The sequence below is a fragment of the Pelophylax lessonae genome (genome assembly GCF_965119305.1).
Source record: "Pelophylax lessonae genome assembly, chromosome: 8".
Classification (NCBI taxonomy): domain Eukaryota; kingdom Metazoa; phylum Chordata; class Amphibia; order Anura; family Ranidae; genus Pelophylax; species Pelophylax lessonae.
The window spans coordinates 13730759-13747881 of record NC_138775.1 but is presented as its reverse complement, the minus strand read 5'-3'; the positions used below and the strand labels follow the sequence as shown (position 1 = coordinate 13747881).

The following is a 17123-nucleotide window of genomic DNA, read 5'->3' as shown; positions in this document are numbered from 1 at the left end:
TGTAACTTCAACTATATAAGCCGCCAACGCATTTCAAGGTGCTTCCACTTCTTCAGGGTTCAAATCTGGAATTGTTAGTTCAAATGCAATGGGTTGGGTGATGGGGTCATGAGTGGTATGGAGCTCTGGAATAGCTTGAACCTCCTGCTGTAAGAAAATTCTAACTTTTTTGTAACTTTGTATACATATAAACAAGCAACACGTTTCAGGGTGCTGCCACTTTTTCAGGGTTCAAATCTGGAATTGTTAGTTCAAATGCAATGGGCTGGGTGATGGGGTTATGGGTGGTATGGAAGTCTGGAATAGCTTGGACATTCAACTGTAAGAAAATCCTGACTTTATTTATTACTTTGTATATATAAACAGGCAACATGTTTCAGGGTGCTGCCACTTCTTTAGGGTTTAAATCTGGAATTGTTGGTTCAAATGCAATGGGCTGGGTGATGGGGTCATGAGTGGTATGGAGCCCTGGAATAGCTTGAACTTTCAACTGTAAGAAAACCCTAACTTGATTTGTATCTTTGTATATATATATATATATATACAGGCAACATGTTTCAGAGTGCTCCTACTTCTTCAGGGTTAAAAGCTGGAATTTTCAGTTCAAGAGCAATGGGCTGGGTTTTGGGGTCATGAGTGATATGGAGCTCTGGAATAGCTTGCATATTCAACTGTAAGAAAATCCTAACTTGATTTGTAACTTTGTATATGTAAACAGGCAACACGTTTTAGAGTGCTCCTACTTCTTCAGGGTTCATATTTGTAATTGTTAGTTCAAATGCAATGGGCTGGGTTATAGGGTCGTGGGTGGTATGGAGCTCTGGAATAGCTTGAACCTCCAACTGTAAGAAAAACCTAACTTTTTTGTAAGTTTGTATATATAACCATGCAACATGTTTCAGGGTGCTGCCACTTCTTTAGGGTTAAAATCTGGAATATACCATATTTGGAATAGTTAGTTTAAGTGCAATGGGCTGGGTTATGGGTGGTATGGAGGTCTGAAATAGCTTGGACATTCAACTGTATGAAAATCCTAACTTTATTTATAACTTTGTATATATAAATAGGCAACACGTTTCAGGGTGCTGCCACTTCTTCAGGGTTTAAATCTGGAATTGCTAGTTCAAATGCAATGGGCTGGGTGATGGGTTCATGAGTAATATGGAGGTCTGGAATAGCTTGAACCTTCAACTGTAAGAAAATCCTAACTTGATTTGTATCTTTGTATATATTAACAGGCAACATGTTTCAGAGTGCTACTATTTCTTCAGGATTTGCATGCTGTGGCAAGACCCATGGATGGGTAAGGAACACTATATTGATCAGCCTGAACTTCCAACTGCAAGAAAAACTAACTTTATTTGTAACTTTATATATATAAGCCACCAACACATTTCAAGGTGCTTCCACTTCTTCGGGGTTCAAATCTGGAATTTTCAGTTCAAGTGCAATGGGCTGGGTTTTGGAGACATGAGTGGTATGGAGCTCTGGAATAGCTTGAACATTCAACTGTAAGAAACTCCTAACTTTATATGTAACTTTGTATATGTAAGCAGGCAACACGTTTTAGAGTGCTCCTACTTCTTCAGGGTTCATATTTGGAATTGTTAGTTCAAATGCAATGGGCTGGGTGATGGGGTCATGAGTGGTATGGAGGTCTGGGATAGCCTGGTTATTCAACTGTAAGAAAACCCTAATTTTATTTGTAACTTTGTGTATATATATATATATATATATATATATATATAAACAGACAATACTTCTTCAGGGTTAAAATCTTAAAATCTGGAATTGTTAGTTCAAGTGCAATGGGCTGGGTTATGGGGTTATGAGTGGTATGGAGCTCTGGAATATTTTGAACCTCCAACTGTAAGAAAAACCTAACTTTTTTGTAACTCGGTATACATAAACAGGCAACACATTTCAGAGTGCTGCAAATTCATCAGGGTAAAAATCTGGAATTTTCAGTTCCAGTGCAATGGGCTGGGTTACGGGGTAATGAGTGATATGGAATAGCTTGAACTTTCAACTGTAAGAAAAACCTAACTCGATTTGCAACTTTGTATATTTAAACAGGCAACACGTTTCAGAGTGCTCCTACTTCTTCAAGGTTCAAATTTGGAATTTTCAGTTCAAGTGCAATGGGCTGGGTTTTGGGGACATGAATAGCATGGAGCTCTGGAATAGCTTGAACATTCAACTGTAAGAAACTCCTAACTTTATGTGTAACTTTGTATATGTAAACAGGCAACACGTTTCAGAGTGCTGCCACTTCTTCAGGGTTCAAATTTGGAATTTTTAGTTTAAGTGCAATGGGCTGTGTTATGGGGGTCATGAGTAGTTCAGAGGTCTAGAATAGCTTGGACATTCAATTGTAAGAAAATCCTAACTTTATTTGTAACTTTATATTTTTAAACAGGCAAGAGGGTTTCAGGGTGCTCCCACTTCTTTAGGGTTCAAATCTTGAATTGTTAGTTCAAGTGCAATGGGCTGGGTGGTGGGGTCATAGTGGTATGGAGCTCTGGCATCCAAGATGCAACTAACATTCAATCTATCAAGTTTAATGCTGGGGAAATTTAGACAGGAAGTGTTGAGAAATCTCCCAAAAGGAGACACATGCGACGATTCGTAGCTTACAGTTCTACCCTTCCCCCACCCTATATACGAAAAAAAATATGGCTTGAGTTGTGCTCATGGTTTAAAATTTGATTGGCACTGTGGGAAATTTGCAGCCTTCTATGGCTGGCCAACTTCTAAAACTACCAGATGCCTGGCTGTCACTGGTTGGAGTACTTAGTAGGAAACTAAACTGGAACAAACCAGCAGATCAAAAAGACTGAAGTCAGAATTCCTAACCTGTGTACTTGTTTTGGGTCAGTGGATCAGACAGTACTAAAGCCAATAAATCGACATGGCAGCCAGCCACCTGGCATTATCAGAAGGAGAGATCAGTCCCATATTCTCTCCAGCCACGTTTTCCTTACATTTTACTGATTCTATTTACAAATATCGCAGAGATGTTCAAAAATTGTCCTTATTATATTTACATTTTTGCGTTGCTAGATTACATTTTATTCAATTTGTTTACATTTAAATCTTGTCAGGACAAATTCCATACAACGTATTTATATTCCAACCCAGCCAAAACAAATTCCACACCACAGATTTCACCTTTCTGAGTCTGGAGAAACAAGTCATGGAATGTGATGGTAGTAAAAAGGCAGGTTTTCTGATTTTACAGTATGTATGTTATATATATACAGTATCTCACAAAAGTGAGTACACCCCTCACCCTTATTCTATCTTTTCATGTGACAACACTGAAGAAATGACACTTTGCTACAATGTAAAGTAGTGAGTGTACAGCTTGTATAACAGTGTAAATTTGCTGTCCCCTCAAAATAACTCAACACACAGCCATTAATGTCTAAAACGCTGGCAACAAAAGTGAGTACACCCCTAAGTGAAAATATCCAAATTGGGCCAAAAGTGTCAATATTTTGTGTGGCCACCATTATTTTCCAGCACTGCCTTAACCCTCTTGGGCATGGAGTTCACCAGAGCTTCACAGGTTACCACTGGAGTCCTCTTCCACTCCTCCATGATGACATCACAGAGCTGGTGGATGTTAGAGACCTTGCGCTCCTCCACCTTCCGTTTGAGGAGGCCCCACAGATGCTCAATAGGGTTTAGGTCTGGGGACATGCTTGGCCAGTCCATCACCTTTACTCTCTGGAAAACCTCTGGATATGACGTTGAGCGCGTTCACTCAACTTCTTTGGTCGACCATGGCGAGGCCTGTTCTGAGTGGGACCTGTCCTGTCAGGGTCTTGGCAATCTTTTTTATAGCCTAGGCCATCTTTATGTAGAGCAACAATTCTTTTTTTCAGATCCTCAGAAAGTTCTTTGCCATGAGGTGCCATGTTGAACCTCCAGTGACCAGTATGAGAGAGTGAGAGCGATAACACCAAATGTAACACACCTGCTCCCCATTCACACCTGAGACCTTGTAACACTACTGAGTCACATGACTCCGGGGAGGGAAAATGGCTAATTGGGCCCAATTTGCACATTTTGACTTAGGGGTGCACTCACTTTTGATGCCAGCGGTTTAGACATTAATGGCTGTGTGTTGAGTTATTTTGAGGAGACAGCAAATTTACACTGTTATACAAGCTGTACACTCACTACTTTACATTGTAGCAAAGTGTCATTTCTTCAGTGTTGTCACATGAAAAGATAGAATAAAATATTTACAACAAATGTGAGGGGTGTACTCACTTTTGTGAGATACTGTATGTATATATATATATATATATATATATATATTTATTTATTTATTTATTTTATTGTACAGAATAATGATATGACTAGAGAAGGGAATATTTCTTCATCCCAAATCTGCCCTGTCTGAATTTTTGTGCACAAGTGAGTTTGATGAATGGCACAGCGGGAAATTTGCACATCTAAGCAGCAGATCGGGAGCTAGGAATTCCTATAAGTGTGACTATGATGAATAGACTCTGAGCACTTCACTTGGACCAGATGATGCTGAGGGATTGATTAACTCCTTAGAGACCAGCCTCATAGAGACGGGGATGTATCTCAGCGCGGATCGGCCTGTCCTTATAGCGTACGGTCACTCACCTTGTGTATCTTCGTACTCCGCCCAGTCTGGACAGAGGTTGTTCAGATAATCTGCAGGGAGAGACAGAGAGACAATGAGAAGCAGAACCTCAGCTAAAAACATGGTGGAGATACATGATTAGGGGTGAGAGAATGGAAGAGTTTTAATTTTTCCTAATTTGTGGATAATCAGGAGGTTTTGATAAATTCCACTATTCAGAACAAATAGGAAGATTAAAGTGCACATAACGGCAAAACTTTTATTTTTCATTGTGGATATAGCTGGGGAAGGGTTAGACCCTCTTTCAATGCTTTACTGCAGTCTGTGTCGCACTTGGAAGCAGGGCCGCTGATAGGGGTGGGAGCCACCAGTCCGCTTGTAGAGGGTCCAGGCACACAGGGGGGCACCAACAGCATCGGTGCAGTCGGGCAGGGGGGCACTTACAGAAGGAATCCCTGTGCAGCTGTCTGCAGCAGCTGAAAGCCAGTTTCTCCCCTCCCCCCCCTTGCCAGCTTTCAGCTGCTGAAGAGAGAGAGACAGACAATCCCCCTCCCTGTTCTGCCTCCCGATCCCCCCTCTACCCCCTTGCAGTGGTTTTCTATTCTATAAATTAATTTTTTGCTCACTTGCAATGTGCTTATTAACTTGCTAGAAAATTGTGATTATTCAAGGAAGGTTAAATTCTATAGCACAGCCCCCTTCCCCCCTTCCTTGCAAGTCATAGCCCTCTCCTCCTTTGGGAGTGTCTAATTACTGTCTGTGCTGGCCTGGCTCCCCCCCCCCCACCCCCTACATAAACTTTATTTAGCTGCAGAGGGAGGAGCAAAAGGGAATACTATAGAGCAGGGGTCTCCAAACTTTCTAAACAAAGGGCCAGTTTACTGTCCTTTAAACTTTAGGGGGGCTGCACTGTGGTCAGTGAGAGTAGAACATTTCCTGGCATCAGAGGGAGAAGACAATGTCCCATCATTGGTATTAAGAGGGGTAATAGTCCCCCATTGTTTGTATCCATGGGAGGAATAATGCCCCATTGTTGGTATGTTATATTAATAGCACCCCATTGTTGGTGTCAATGGGAGGAATAGAGCCCCATCATTGGTGTCAGTGGGAGAAATAGTGCCCCATCATTTATATTAGTGGGAGGAACAGTGTCCCATCATTGGTGTCAGTGGGAGGAATAGTGCCCTATCAATGGTGTCAGTGTTAAGGAACAGTGCCTCATCATTGGTGTCAGGGGAAGGAATAGTGCCCCATCATTGGTATCAGTGGGAGGAACAGTGCCTCATCATTGGTGTCAGGGGAAGGAATAGTGCCCAATCATTGGTATCAGTGGGAGGAATAGTGCCTCATCATTGGTGTCAGTGGGAGGAATAGTGCCTCATTATTGGTGTCAATGGAAGGAATAGTGCCCCATCATTGGTATCAGTGGGAGGAATAATGCCCTATCCTTGGTGTCAGTGGAAGGAATAGTGCCCCATCATTGGTATTAGGGGGAGAAATAGTGCCCCACCATTGGTGTCAGTGGGAGAAATAATGCCCCATCATTGGTGTTAGTGGGAGGAATAGTGCCACATCATTGGTGTCAGTGGGAGAAATAATGCCCCATAATTTGTGTTAGTGGGAGGAATAATGCCCCACCATTGATGTCAGTCAGAGCAATAGTGCCCAATCATTTGTATTAGTGGGAGAAATAGTGCCCTATTATTGGTTTCAGTGGGGGGGATTCTGTCCCCCATCATTATTGTCAGTGGGAGTAATGGTGCCCCCTTGTTGGTATCAGTGGGAGGAACAGTGCCCCATCACTGGTGTCATTGAGAGGAATAGTGTCCCATGGCTGGTATCAGTGGGAGGAAGAGTGCCCCATCGTTGGTGTCAGTGGCAGGAACTGTTTCCCACTCTTGCTGACAGTGGGTGGAATAATGCCCCAAGGGTCAGATAAAAGCAAGTAAAGGGCTGCATCCGGCCCCTGGGTTGCAGTTTGGAGACCACTGCTTAAGATTGTCACTTGTCACTTGAGTGACAGCTCTTAGTCTGCTGGAGTTGCTGACATCACATCCAAGATGGCGGCACCCAGCAGCAGGTTCAGGACTTTTCGGTGTCTACATCTGGGAGGCTATTACAGGTAAATAACATGCAAAAAATATGTTAAAGAAACCCTAAATATTGTGGGTATAAATTTGTTAGTATGAATGGTGCGGTGACAGGGTTTCTTTAAGTATTACAGTTTTGTGTTTATTCTTCGTTGTCCAGCTAAACGGCTGAATTAATACCAGAAAACACAAAGAATATTTATACGCCCGGAGGAATCATCTTCACACGGCAATAATAATACAGCGACATCCATTTTATTAAAAATAAGATGAAGAGTCCGGTGTGACAGAAGTCAGGCGGGTCTGTCTCATCGCGGCCTCTGACTGATTGTGCCGAGCGGAACAATAATACCGCGCTCAATCGTCAAAGGACCAGCTGGAAGAACACAACTGCGCGAGATGATTTCCAATGCGGCATTAAATATGTGACTGTCACAGACACACGCATCCCAAGAGAACGCCCTGCATTGTCTATTCCTTTTTATATCAAACGGCCCGTCTACTCCCAATGTATAATTTGTTCCTAGCTTGTTTGCCGAAAAGTTTTAAAGGAAGAGCGCCACAAAGCTTGATTCGGGCCAGTAATCATTTTATTGTTCTCTGAACGATAATCAAAAAAGCCAGCACGTTTCGGGGGCTCAACCCCACCTTCATCAGGGCTTGTGCTGGTGGTGGGTTCAAACTTGTACTGGGCAACAATTGTGAAATGATATTGATATTATGAGATCTGGGTCACCTGGACAGCGGCGCCAGGTCTGGCGACTCAGATCCCATATTATTTGTATTTGTTTCACAAGTTTGATCCCACTGCCAACACACAAGCCCTGATGAAAAGGGAGCTTTGAGTATCTGAAATGTGTTGGCTTTTTTGGATGCTCCCTCTGAAAGCAAAATCTTGATAGCTGTATTTCAGCCCATTCTGGGGTCCAGCACTCCTCAACACTTGCATTACTGGAGTATTCCAATGCACTGGTGTCACTGCCCCACCAAGTTGCATTACATACTTCATTACACATATACACTGCTCAAAAAAATTAAAGAAACACTTTGAAAACAAATCAGATCTCAATGCGGAAAAATATCATGCTGGATAGCTCTACTGATATGGACTGGGTGATGCGTTAGGAACTATACTGGTATGGACTGGGTAATGTGTTAGAATCTATATTGGTATGGACTGGGTAATGCGTTAGGATCTATACTGGTATGGACTGGGTGATGCGTTAGGATCTATACTGGTATGGACTGGGTAATGCGTTAGGATCTATACTGGTATGGACTGGGTGATGCATTAGGATCTATACTGGTATGGACTGGGTAATGTGTTAGGATCTATACTGGTATGGACTGGGTAATGTGTTAGGATCTATACTGGTATGAACTGGGTAATGTGTTAGGATCGATACTGGTATGGACTGGGTAATGTGTTAGGATCTATACTGGTATGGACTGGGTAATGTGTTAGGATCTATAATGGTATGGACTGGGTGATGTGTTAGGATCTATACTGGTATGGACTGGGTAATGTGTTAGGATCTTTACTGATATGGACTGGGTAATGTGTTAGGGTCTATACTGATATGGACTGGGTAATGTGTTAGGATCTATACTGGTATGAACTGGGTAATGTGTTAGGATCTATACTGGTATGGACTGAGTAATGTGGAAGGATCTATACTGATATGGACTGGGTAATGTGTTAGGATCTATACTGGTATGGACTGGGTAATGTGGAATGATCTATACTGATATGGACTGGGTAATGTGTTAGGATCTATACTGGTATGGACTGGGTAATGTGGAAGGATCTATACTGATATGGACTGGGTAATGTGTTAGGATCTATACTGGTATGGACTGGGTAATGTGGAAGGATCTATACTGGTATGGACTGGGTGATGTGTTAGGATCTATACTGGTATGGACTGGGTAATGTGTTAGGATCTAAACTGGTATGGACTGGGTATTGTATTAGGATCTTTACTGATATGGACTGAGTAATGTGTTAGGATCTATACTGGTATGAACTGGGTAATGTGTTAGGATCTATACTGGTATGGACTGAGTGATGTGTTAGGATCTATACTGGTATGGACTGGGTAATGTGTTAGGATCTATACTGGTATGGACTGGGTAATGTGTTAGGATCTATACGGTATGGACTGGGAAATGTGTTAGGATCTAAACTGGTATGGACTGGGTATTGTGTTAGGATCTATACTGGTATGGACTGGGTAATGTGTTAGGATCTATACTGGTATGGACTGGGTAATGTTAGGATCTATACTGGTATGGACTGGGTAATGTGTTAGGAAGGAAAGGTTTCCACATTGTTTGATGGAAATTAAATTCCACCTGCACATAGAGCGGAGACAGAGCTGTCATCTGCCTGCTCAGCAGGGATCAACGGAACGGACCTGTGTGAAAGGACCCTAAGGATGTTGTTTTTGCAAAGCATGCTGGGCTTTTTCAATAAGAAAGCCCAGCACTACACCTCAATTTGCTTTGTGTGAGTACTCCCTAGCATCAGAAGGCCTAAATTCATTCTGCATGGAATGGAATATTTGTTGTATACATTCCTATATCAACCTAGTTGTCTATTTACAGATGCCAGTACACCCATGCAAAGCATGCTGGGACTTGCAGTTGCCCAAAACCTGTAGGGCTGCTGACAGCTGACACCCAACTCGGAAAAACCAAAGACATAAAATGAGAAGTGTCACTTGGGGAAATTATTGCAAGTGACAACAGGGGCGTACAAAATTTCCAGGGGACGCCCTAATAGGATATATATTTCTCCTGTCAAGATGAAAATAACATCTTTTCAGTCTTGTAATTTGCGTTGTCGTTAATGTGTTCCCGCACAAGACCTACACCCCTTCAACAAACAGAAGCCGTCGCAGTTATGTCACTTACTGTAAATATAACAAAAAGGTTGAACCAGGAAAAATTAATTTCCAGTCTAAGGTCAGGAAGAGACTGAGATTGGTCTCCTCTGGGACAGATTTGGCAGCCAGTTTTCTGAATTCTTCGGAACCCTCATAAAGCCAAACAGAATTGATGAACTTTCTCTACCCTGAGTCAGGTGCGCAATTCCGATACATTGTTAGACACCAAGGAACACACTTCTTCATAGTATTTATTCTATATATACTGTGTTTTTATATATATATATATATATACACACACACTATATACCAAAAGTATTGGGACACCTGCCTTTACACACACATGAACTTTAATGGCATCCCAGTCTTAGTCCGTAGGGTTCAATATTGAGTTGGCCCACCCTTTGCAGCTATAACAGCTTCAACTCTTCTGGGAAGGCTGTCAACAAGGTTTAGGAGTGTCTATGGGAACGTTTGACCATTCTTCCAGAAGCGCTTTTGTGAGGTCAGGCACTGATGTTGATCGAGAAGGACTGGCTCCCATTCGCTGCTCTAATTCATCCCAAAGGTGTTGTATCGGTTTGAGGTGAGGACTCTGTGCAGCAGTGGTGTATTTTGGTTTTGTGCTGCCCTAGGCAAGACTAAAATTGGGCGCCCCCCTTCCCCTGTAGATTTGCCCCACTCCTTCCTTTTTAACGGATGTGACTCCCTCTAAAATTGAAGGACTCCAAGTCCCAGCATGAACCCCTGAGATCTCACGAGATGGGGGGTGAGAGGGGGTGGGAGAGAGAGAGGGGGGTGGGTGAGGGAGGGAGAGAGAGGGGGGATAAGAGAGAGGGGGGATGAGAGAGAGGGGGGACGAGAGAGAGGGGGGTGGGTGAGGGAGGGAGAGAGAGGGGGGATGAGAGAGAGGGGGGATGAGAGAGAGGGGGGACGAGAGAGAGGGGGATGAGAGAGAGAGGGGGGGAGAGGGGGTTGGGGAGGGAGGGAGAGAGATGGGGGATGAGAGAGGGGGGAGGGAGAGAGAGGGGGGATGAGAGAGGGGGAGGGAGAGAGAGAGAGGGGGGATTAGAGAGAGGAGGATAAGAGAGAGGGGGAATGAGAGAGAGAGAGAGAGAGAGAGAGGGGGGGGGATGAGAGAGGGGGATGAGAGAGAGAGGGGGGGGGGTGAAGGGGAGAGAGAGAGAGAGAGAGAGAGAGAGAGAGAGAGAGAGAGAGAGGTGTGAGAGAGAGAGAGAGGGGATGAGAGAGAGGAAAAGAGGGGGTGAGAGAGAAAGAAAGAGAGGGGGTGAGAGAGAGAGAAAGAGAGGGGGTGAGAGAGAGAGAAAGAGAGGGGGTGAGAGAGAGAGAAAGAGAGGGGGTGAGAGAGAGAGGGGGATGAGAGAGGAGGGGTTGAGAGAGAGGGGGATGAGAGAAAGAGAGAGGGGGGGTGAGAGAGAGGGTGAGTGAGAGAGAGAGGAGGGGGGTGAGGGAGAGGTGGGAGAGGCGGCTCTAGTAACCAGTGGCCAAAAGAGTCTCAGGGGGAGGGGAGGGGGCGGCTTTTTTGCTGCCCCCCTGCAAAGTGCCGCCCTAAGCCTGGGCCTTGTCGGCCTAGGCCAAAATACAGCACTGCTGTGCAGGCCAGTCAAGTTCCTCCACCCCAAACTTGCTTATCCATGTCTTTATGGACCTTGCTTTGTGCACTGGTCCAAATCATTTGGTGGAGAGGGGATTATGGTGTGGGGATGTTTTTCAGGGGTTGGGTTTGGCCCCTTAGTTCCAGTGAAGGGAACTCTTAAGGCTTCAGCATCCCAAGACATTTTGGACAATTTCATGCTCCCAACTTTGTGGGAACAGTTTGGGGATGTCCCCTTCCTGTTCCTACATGACTGCGCACCAGTGTACAAAACAAGGTCCATAAAGACATGCACGAGCGAGTTTGGGGTGGAGGACCTTGACTGGCCTGCACAGAGTCCTGACCTCAACCTAATAGAACACCTGTGATATGAATTAGAGTGGAGACTGTGAGCCAGGCCTTCTCGTTCAACATCAGTGCCTGACCTCACAAATGCACTTCTGAAAGAATGGTCAAACATTTCCATAGACACATTTCTAAACCTCCCAGAAGAGTTGAAGCTGTTATAGCTGAAAAGGGTGGGCAAACTCAATATTGAACCCTACGGACTAAGACGGGGAAGTCATTAAAGTTCATGTGCGTGTAAAGGCAGGCGTCCCAATACTTTTCTCAATATAGTGTATATACCTATTGAGTAGATCCCCCTTTTGCCAACAAAACAGTTCTGACCCATTGAGGCATGGACACCACTAGACCTCTGAAGGTATGCTATGGTATCTGGCACCAAGCCGTCAGTAGCAGATCCTTTAAGCCCTGTAAGTTGGGAGGTGACTCCTCCATGGATCAGACGTGTGTTTTCAGTACATTCCACGCTCAATCGGATTGAGATCTGGTGAATTTGGAAGCCCCAAGTCGACACCTCAAACTCGTTGTTGTGTTCCTCAAATTATTCTTAAACCATTTTTGCAGTGTGGCAGAGCACATGATCCTGCTGAGAGAGGCCACTGCCATCAGGGAATATCATTTCCATGAAAGGGTGTACTTGGTCACCAACAATGTTTAAGTAGAAGGTAGCTAAGTACCATCCACATGAATGGCAGAATCCAAGGTTTTCCAATAGAACATTGCCCAAAGCATCACATTGCCTCTGCCGGCTTGTCCTCTTCCCATACTGCATCCTGGTGCCATCTCTTCCCCAGATAAGTGATGCACCATCCACATGATGTAAAACATGATCTGATTCATCAGACCAGGCCACCTTCTTCCTTTTCACCGTGGTTCAGTTCTGATGCCAATGTGCCCAACTGCCCATTGTAGACACTTTTGGCTGTGGACACGGGTCAGCATGGACACCCTGACTAGTCTGTGGGTACACAGCCCCATACACAACAAACTGCAATGTCTTCTGCTTTCAACAGGTAATATGAGATAATCAATGTCATTCACTTTGCCTGTCAGTGGTCATGGAGGTATGGCTGTATCATCTGATTAATGATGGCACCAACACTGGGACATAGGCTAAGAATTTTTAATATAATAATTCTAATAATGATAAATTATATATATATATATATATACATTCCCAAAAAAAAATGTCAAAATCCAATTTTTTTCATTATTTTAGGCCAATGTGTATTGTGCTACATATTTTTGGTAAAAAAAAAACCCCAATAAGTGCATTTTGATTGGTTTGCACAAAAGTTATCATGTCTACAAACTAGGGGAAAGATTTATGTCATTTTTATTTATTTATTTATTTTTTACTAGTAATGGCGGCGATCTGCGATTTTTAACGGGACTGCGACATTGCAGCGGGCAGATCGGTCACCTAACTGACAATTTTGACACTTTTGGGGGGACCAGTGACATTACTACAGTAATCAGTGCAGTTAGTGATCGACCAATATCGTTTTTTTCATTGCAGATACCGATATTTTGGTCATCGTGAATCGGTATTGGCCGATATGGGCCAATATTTTTGTACAATATTTTTGTACATTTAAAAAAAAAAAAATATCGGGGAAAGTGCATATTGGCCCTCGATATATCGGCTTTGCCGATAATCAGTCGAACCCTAGTTACTGTAATAAAGACACTGGCAGGGAAGGGGCTAACCCAGGGGCGATCAAAGGGTTAAGAGTGAGCCTAGGGGGTGTTTTCTAACTGTAGGGGGAGGGAATCAACACAGAGATCTATGATCCTAAACAGGAGGCGCTCTGTGTTCATTCCAGAGAGAACAACGGTCTGCTGTGTTTACAACAGCAGACTGTCGTTCTCTCTCCACGGTGAGCGATCGCAGGTGCCTGGCGGCAATTGCGGCCGCAGGCCCCGTGGATCGGCTTCCCCGACGCCTAATAGGGGTAGGCGCGTGGCTCCCACGAACTGCTGTACAGGTACGACTGTTCGCGCAACCGAGCTAGCCTGAGGCAGTATATCTGAGGCGGGCGGTCGGCAAGTGGGTAAAACGCATCCAATTTGCATATATGTGAACCCAGCCTTAAACCTTGCCTGGCCGCAATGTAAACCTGCCGGGGTTTATAACACTTCCTAACAAAATATAACCAAAAATGCGGCATTATGTACCCTTTCAGTATTGTAGGAGTTGTTTATCACTTACCTGTCAGGATCATGTGATACTGGAAGATCCTCTGCACCACTTTCATCAGTTCATGTCGGATGCTCGACTGTCTTCTCTGGAAGATTCTCTGTTCAAAAATGAGAAATGACATAATTTCTGCCCTCTTACAATTATATTCATAGGGGGTGTATTTTTAAATAATTTACATGGCTCTTTGTCCGTTGAAACTTCATGTAAATCCATTCTGTGCGAATTGAGCAAAATCGAATGTTCTCAAGCTATATTCTCTGCAAATCGAATATATGAATGGGAAAAATATAATTTTATGGCCACTAGATGGAGCTGAAAACCATACTTATTTCCTATGAAAGTCTGTGCAATCTAATGGCCATATTGTGGTATTTTCTCCATTCACACATTTGATCCGCAGAGAATATTGCCTGAGAACATTTGCACTCGACAAACAAATTTACATGCAGTTTCAATAGACGAACAGCTTTTCAAAGTTTTTATAACTACACCCTATAGTATTGCATATTTATTACTGAACTCAGATACATAGTTGAAATACAGTAGCAATTGGAGAAGGTGTCCCCATTGGAAGATTTTCCTGCATGTCCTGTTCTGATGACAACTGTAACCAGGGCTGTCTTTATTATTGATTGGACCCTGGGCGAATATTTTCTTGGGTCCTCAAAAATCCACTAAGTACCTATTTGCAGGCAGTGCGGGCTCAAGGGGCTGCTGATTTGGGCCCCTTAACAATGACTGTGCCCAGGGCAGCTGCCCCTTTTGCCCTGTGTTGAAGACGGCCCTGACTGTAACGTTTTGTATTTCTCATTTCCCATTTCTGTCATAGTGATAATGGTGACCATGAAAAAATATAGAGGGTAAATCAACACAGCAGGGACACGGACATCAATAAAAAGCTGACAGACAATCTAATGCTTCCACTTTTTGTAAAGATATGCTTATTATTGGTTAAACCAGCCTTTCACAACCTTCTAACTCATGAGGAACCCTTACAATTAGGTTCAAGTCTTTGGGAACCACTGCCAAGGCCAATTCATTGGGATTCAATGGGGGGAATGCCCTGTTGCATTGGTGGCCAGAATGGCACCCTTACAGACAAATAAAAAGCTGTCGTGCTGCTGGCTCTGGCAGGTGGCGTTGGCCCTAAATTTATGCAGGCACCATCAGATGGAAGGTTAAGCAGCCACAGCTCAATGAACCCCTGCCAACCTCTAGAGGAACCCTAGAATTCCACAAAATGATTATACCAAAATTTTAATTGTTACATTATATCCAGCTCAAGGAACAATGACATGTAACACTCAAGAAATCACTACCAACCTCTAGAGGACCCTAGGATTCCCGGAACCCCCTGAGATGAGAATAGCTAGATTAAAAAATCTCTTAATTATTAAACCAAAATTAAACCGATTACAAAGATTACATTTATAGGAAAAGAAAACAATGACATCTACAGATCAAGGAACCACCACCAACTTCTGGAGGAGCTCTGGGATTCAACAGAATCCTGGTTAAGAATGGCAGAGTTAAACTACAGTATCTTTAATTATTATACCAAAACTGAATGTGTTACAAAAGTTACTTTATTGGTAAAAGAAATTATGACATCTAGAGCACAAGAAACCCCTACCTACCTTTGGAGGACCCTAAGATTCCACGGAACCCTCTAGGTTGAGAATAGCTGGATTAAAAAATCTCTTAACTATTATACCAAAACAAAACCTATTACAAAGGTTACATTAATAAGAAAAAAAAACAATGACATCTACAGATCATTGAACAATGACATCTAGAGCTCAAGGAACCACCACCAACTTCTGGAGGAGCCCTAGGATTCCACGGAATCCTGGTTGAGAATGGCTGGGTTAAATTACAATATCTCTAATTATTATACCAAAACTGAATATGTTACAAATGTTTCTATATTGGGAAAAGAAATGATGACCTCTAGAGCACAAGAAACCCCTACCAACCTTTGGAGGACCCTAAATTTCCACGGAACCCACTGGGTTGAGAATAGCTGGATTACAACATCTCTTAATTATTTTACCAAAACTAAACCTATTACAAAGGTTACATTAATAGGAAAAGAAAACAATAACATCTGCAAATCGTGGAACAATGACATCTAGAGCTCAAGGAACCACCACCAACGTCTGGAGGAGCCCTAGGATTCCACGGAATCCTGGTTGAGAATGGCTGGGTAAATTACAGTATCTCTATACCAAAACTGAATGTGTTACAAATGTTTCTTTATTGGGAAAAATTATGACCTCTAGAGCACAAGGAAGCCCTACCAACATCTGGAGGAACCCTAGGATTGCATTGAACCCTGGTTAATAATGGCTGGGTTAAAATATCTCTATTTATACCAAAACTGAACTTATTACAATAGTTACATGGTAAGGAAAAGAAAACAATGTTATCTACAGCTCAAGGAACCCCTAGCAACCTTTAGATCAGGGGTGTCAAGCACAATTTCATTGGGGGCCGCATCAGCATTAGGGTTGTCCCCAAGGGTCCAGTTGTATCTGTAAGACTATGCATCTACTTAGATGCTCATGAGTATGTAGTGTACAGAGTGTAGAGTTCACGCGTACGCAGGGTTGAGGAGTGTATGACATACAGTGTGCAGTGTTTAAGGGTGCGCTATGTACAGAGTGCAGAGATAAGAAGTATGCAGCGTGCAGAGTTTAGGAGTGTGCGGAGAATAGAGTGCCCCCCCCCCCCCCCAAAAAAGCTTCCTCACATCTCATCTGCCTGGATCTAGTACTTCCTGGCAGTGTAGGTGGCTCCGCGTCTCTCACTTGAAGGGAGATCATTGGTCAGCACTGCTGTGCCCTGCCGTAAGTCCATGTGGGGATCTGCAAAAGCCAAAGGTGGTGGAACTTTCCAGCTGAAAAAAAGCCCTGGGTGCAAGGGCCACATGAAATGGCCTGGCGGGCCAGATTCAGCCTGCGGGCCTTGTATTTGACACCTGTGCTTTAGAGGAACCCTAGGAGTCCACTGAACCCTTTTCGAGAATGGCTGGCTTCAACCTACCCAAATAATTATACCAAAACTGGGCGTATTACAAAAGTTACATTATGATAAAAAAAAAAAAAAACTTTGACACCTACAGCTGAAGGAACAATGACATCTATAGCTAAAGAAACACCACCAACTTTTGGAGGAGCCCCAGGATTCCACAGAACCCTGGTTGAGAATGGCTGGGTTAAAATATCTCAAATTATTATATCAGAACTGGACTTATTACAAAAGTTACTTTATTAGAAAAATAAATGATGGCATATAGAACTTAATGAATACCCACCAACATCTGGAGGAACCCTAGGATTCTATGAAACCCTGG

General features: G+C 43.3%; 1 protein-coding gene across 1 annotated transcript in view; it reads right to left on the bottom strand.

The window, feature by feature from the left end:
* Nucleotides 1-17123, bottom strand: part of FGD5 (FYVE, RhoGEF and PH domain containing 5) — a 247396-nt gene that overhangs the window by 79444 nt on the left and 150829 nt on the right. The window contains exons 8-9 of the mRNA XM_082265544.1: nucleotides 13778-13865; nucleotides 4648-4698 (exon numbers count right to left, since the gene is read on the bottom strand). Coding sequence (XP_082121670.1) covers nucleotides 4648-4698; nucleotides 13778-13865 — 139 coding nt within the window. The remainder of the gene's footprint in view (nucleotides 1-4647; nucleotides 4699-13777; nucleotides 13866-17123) is intronic.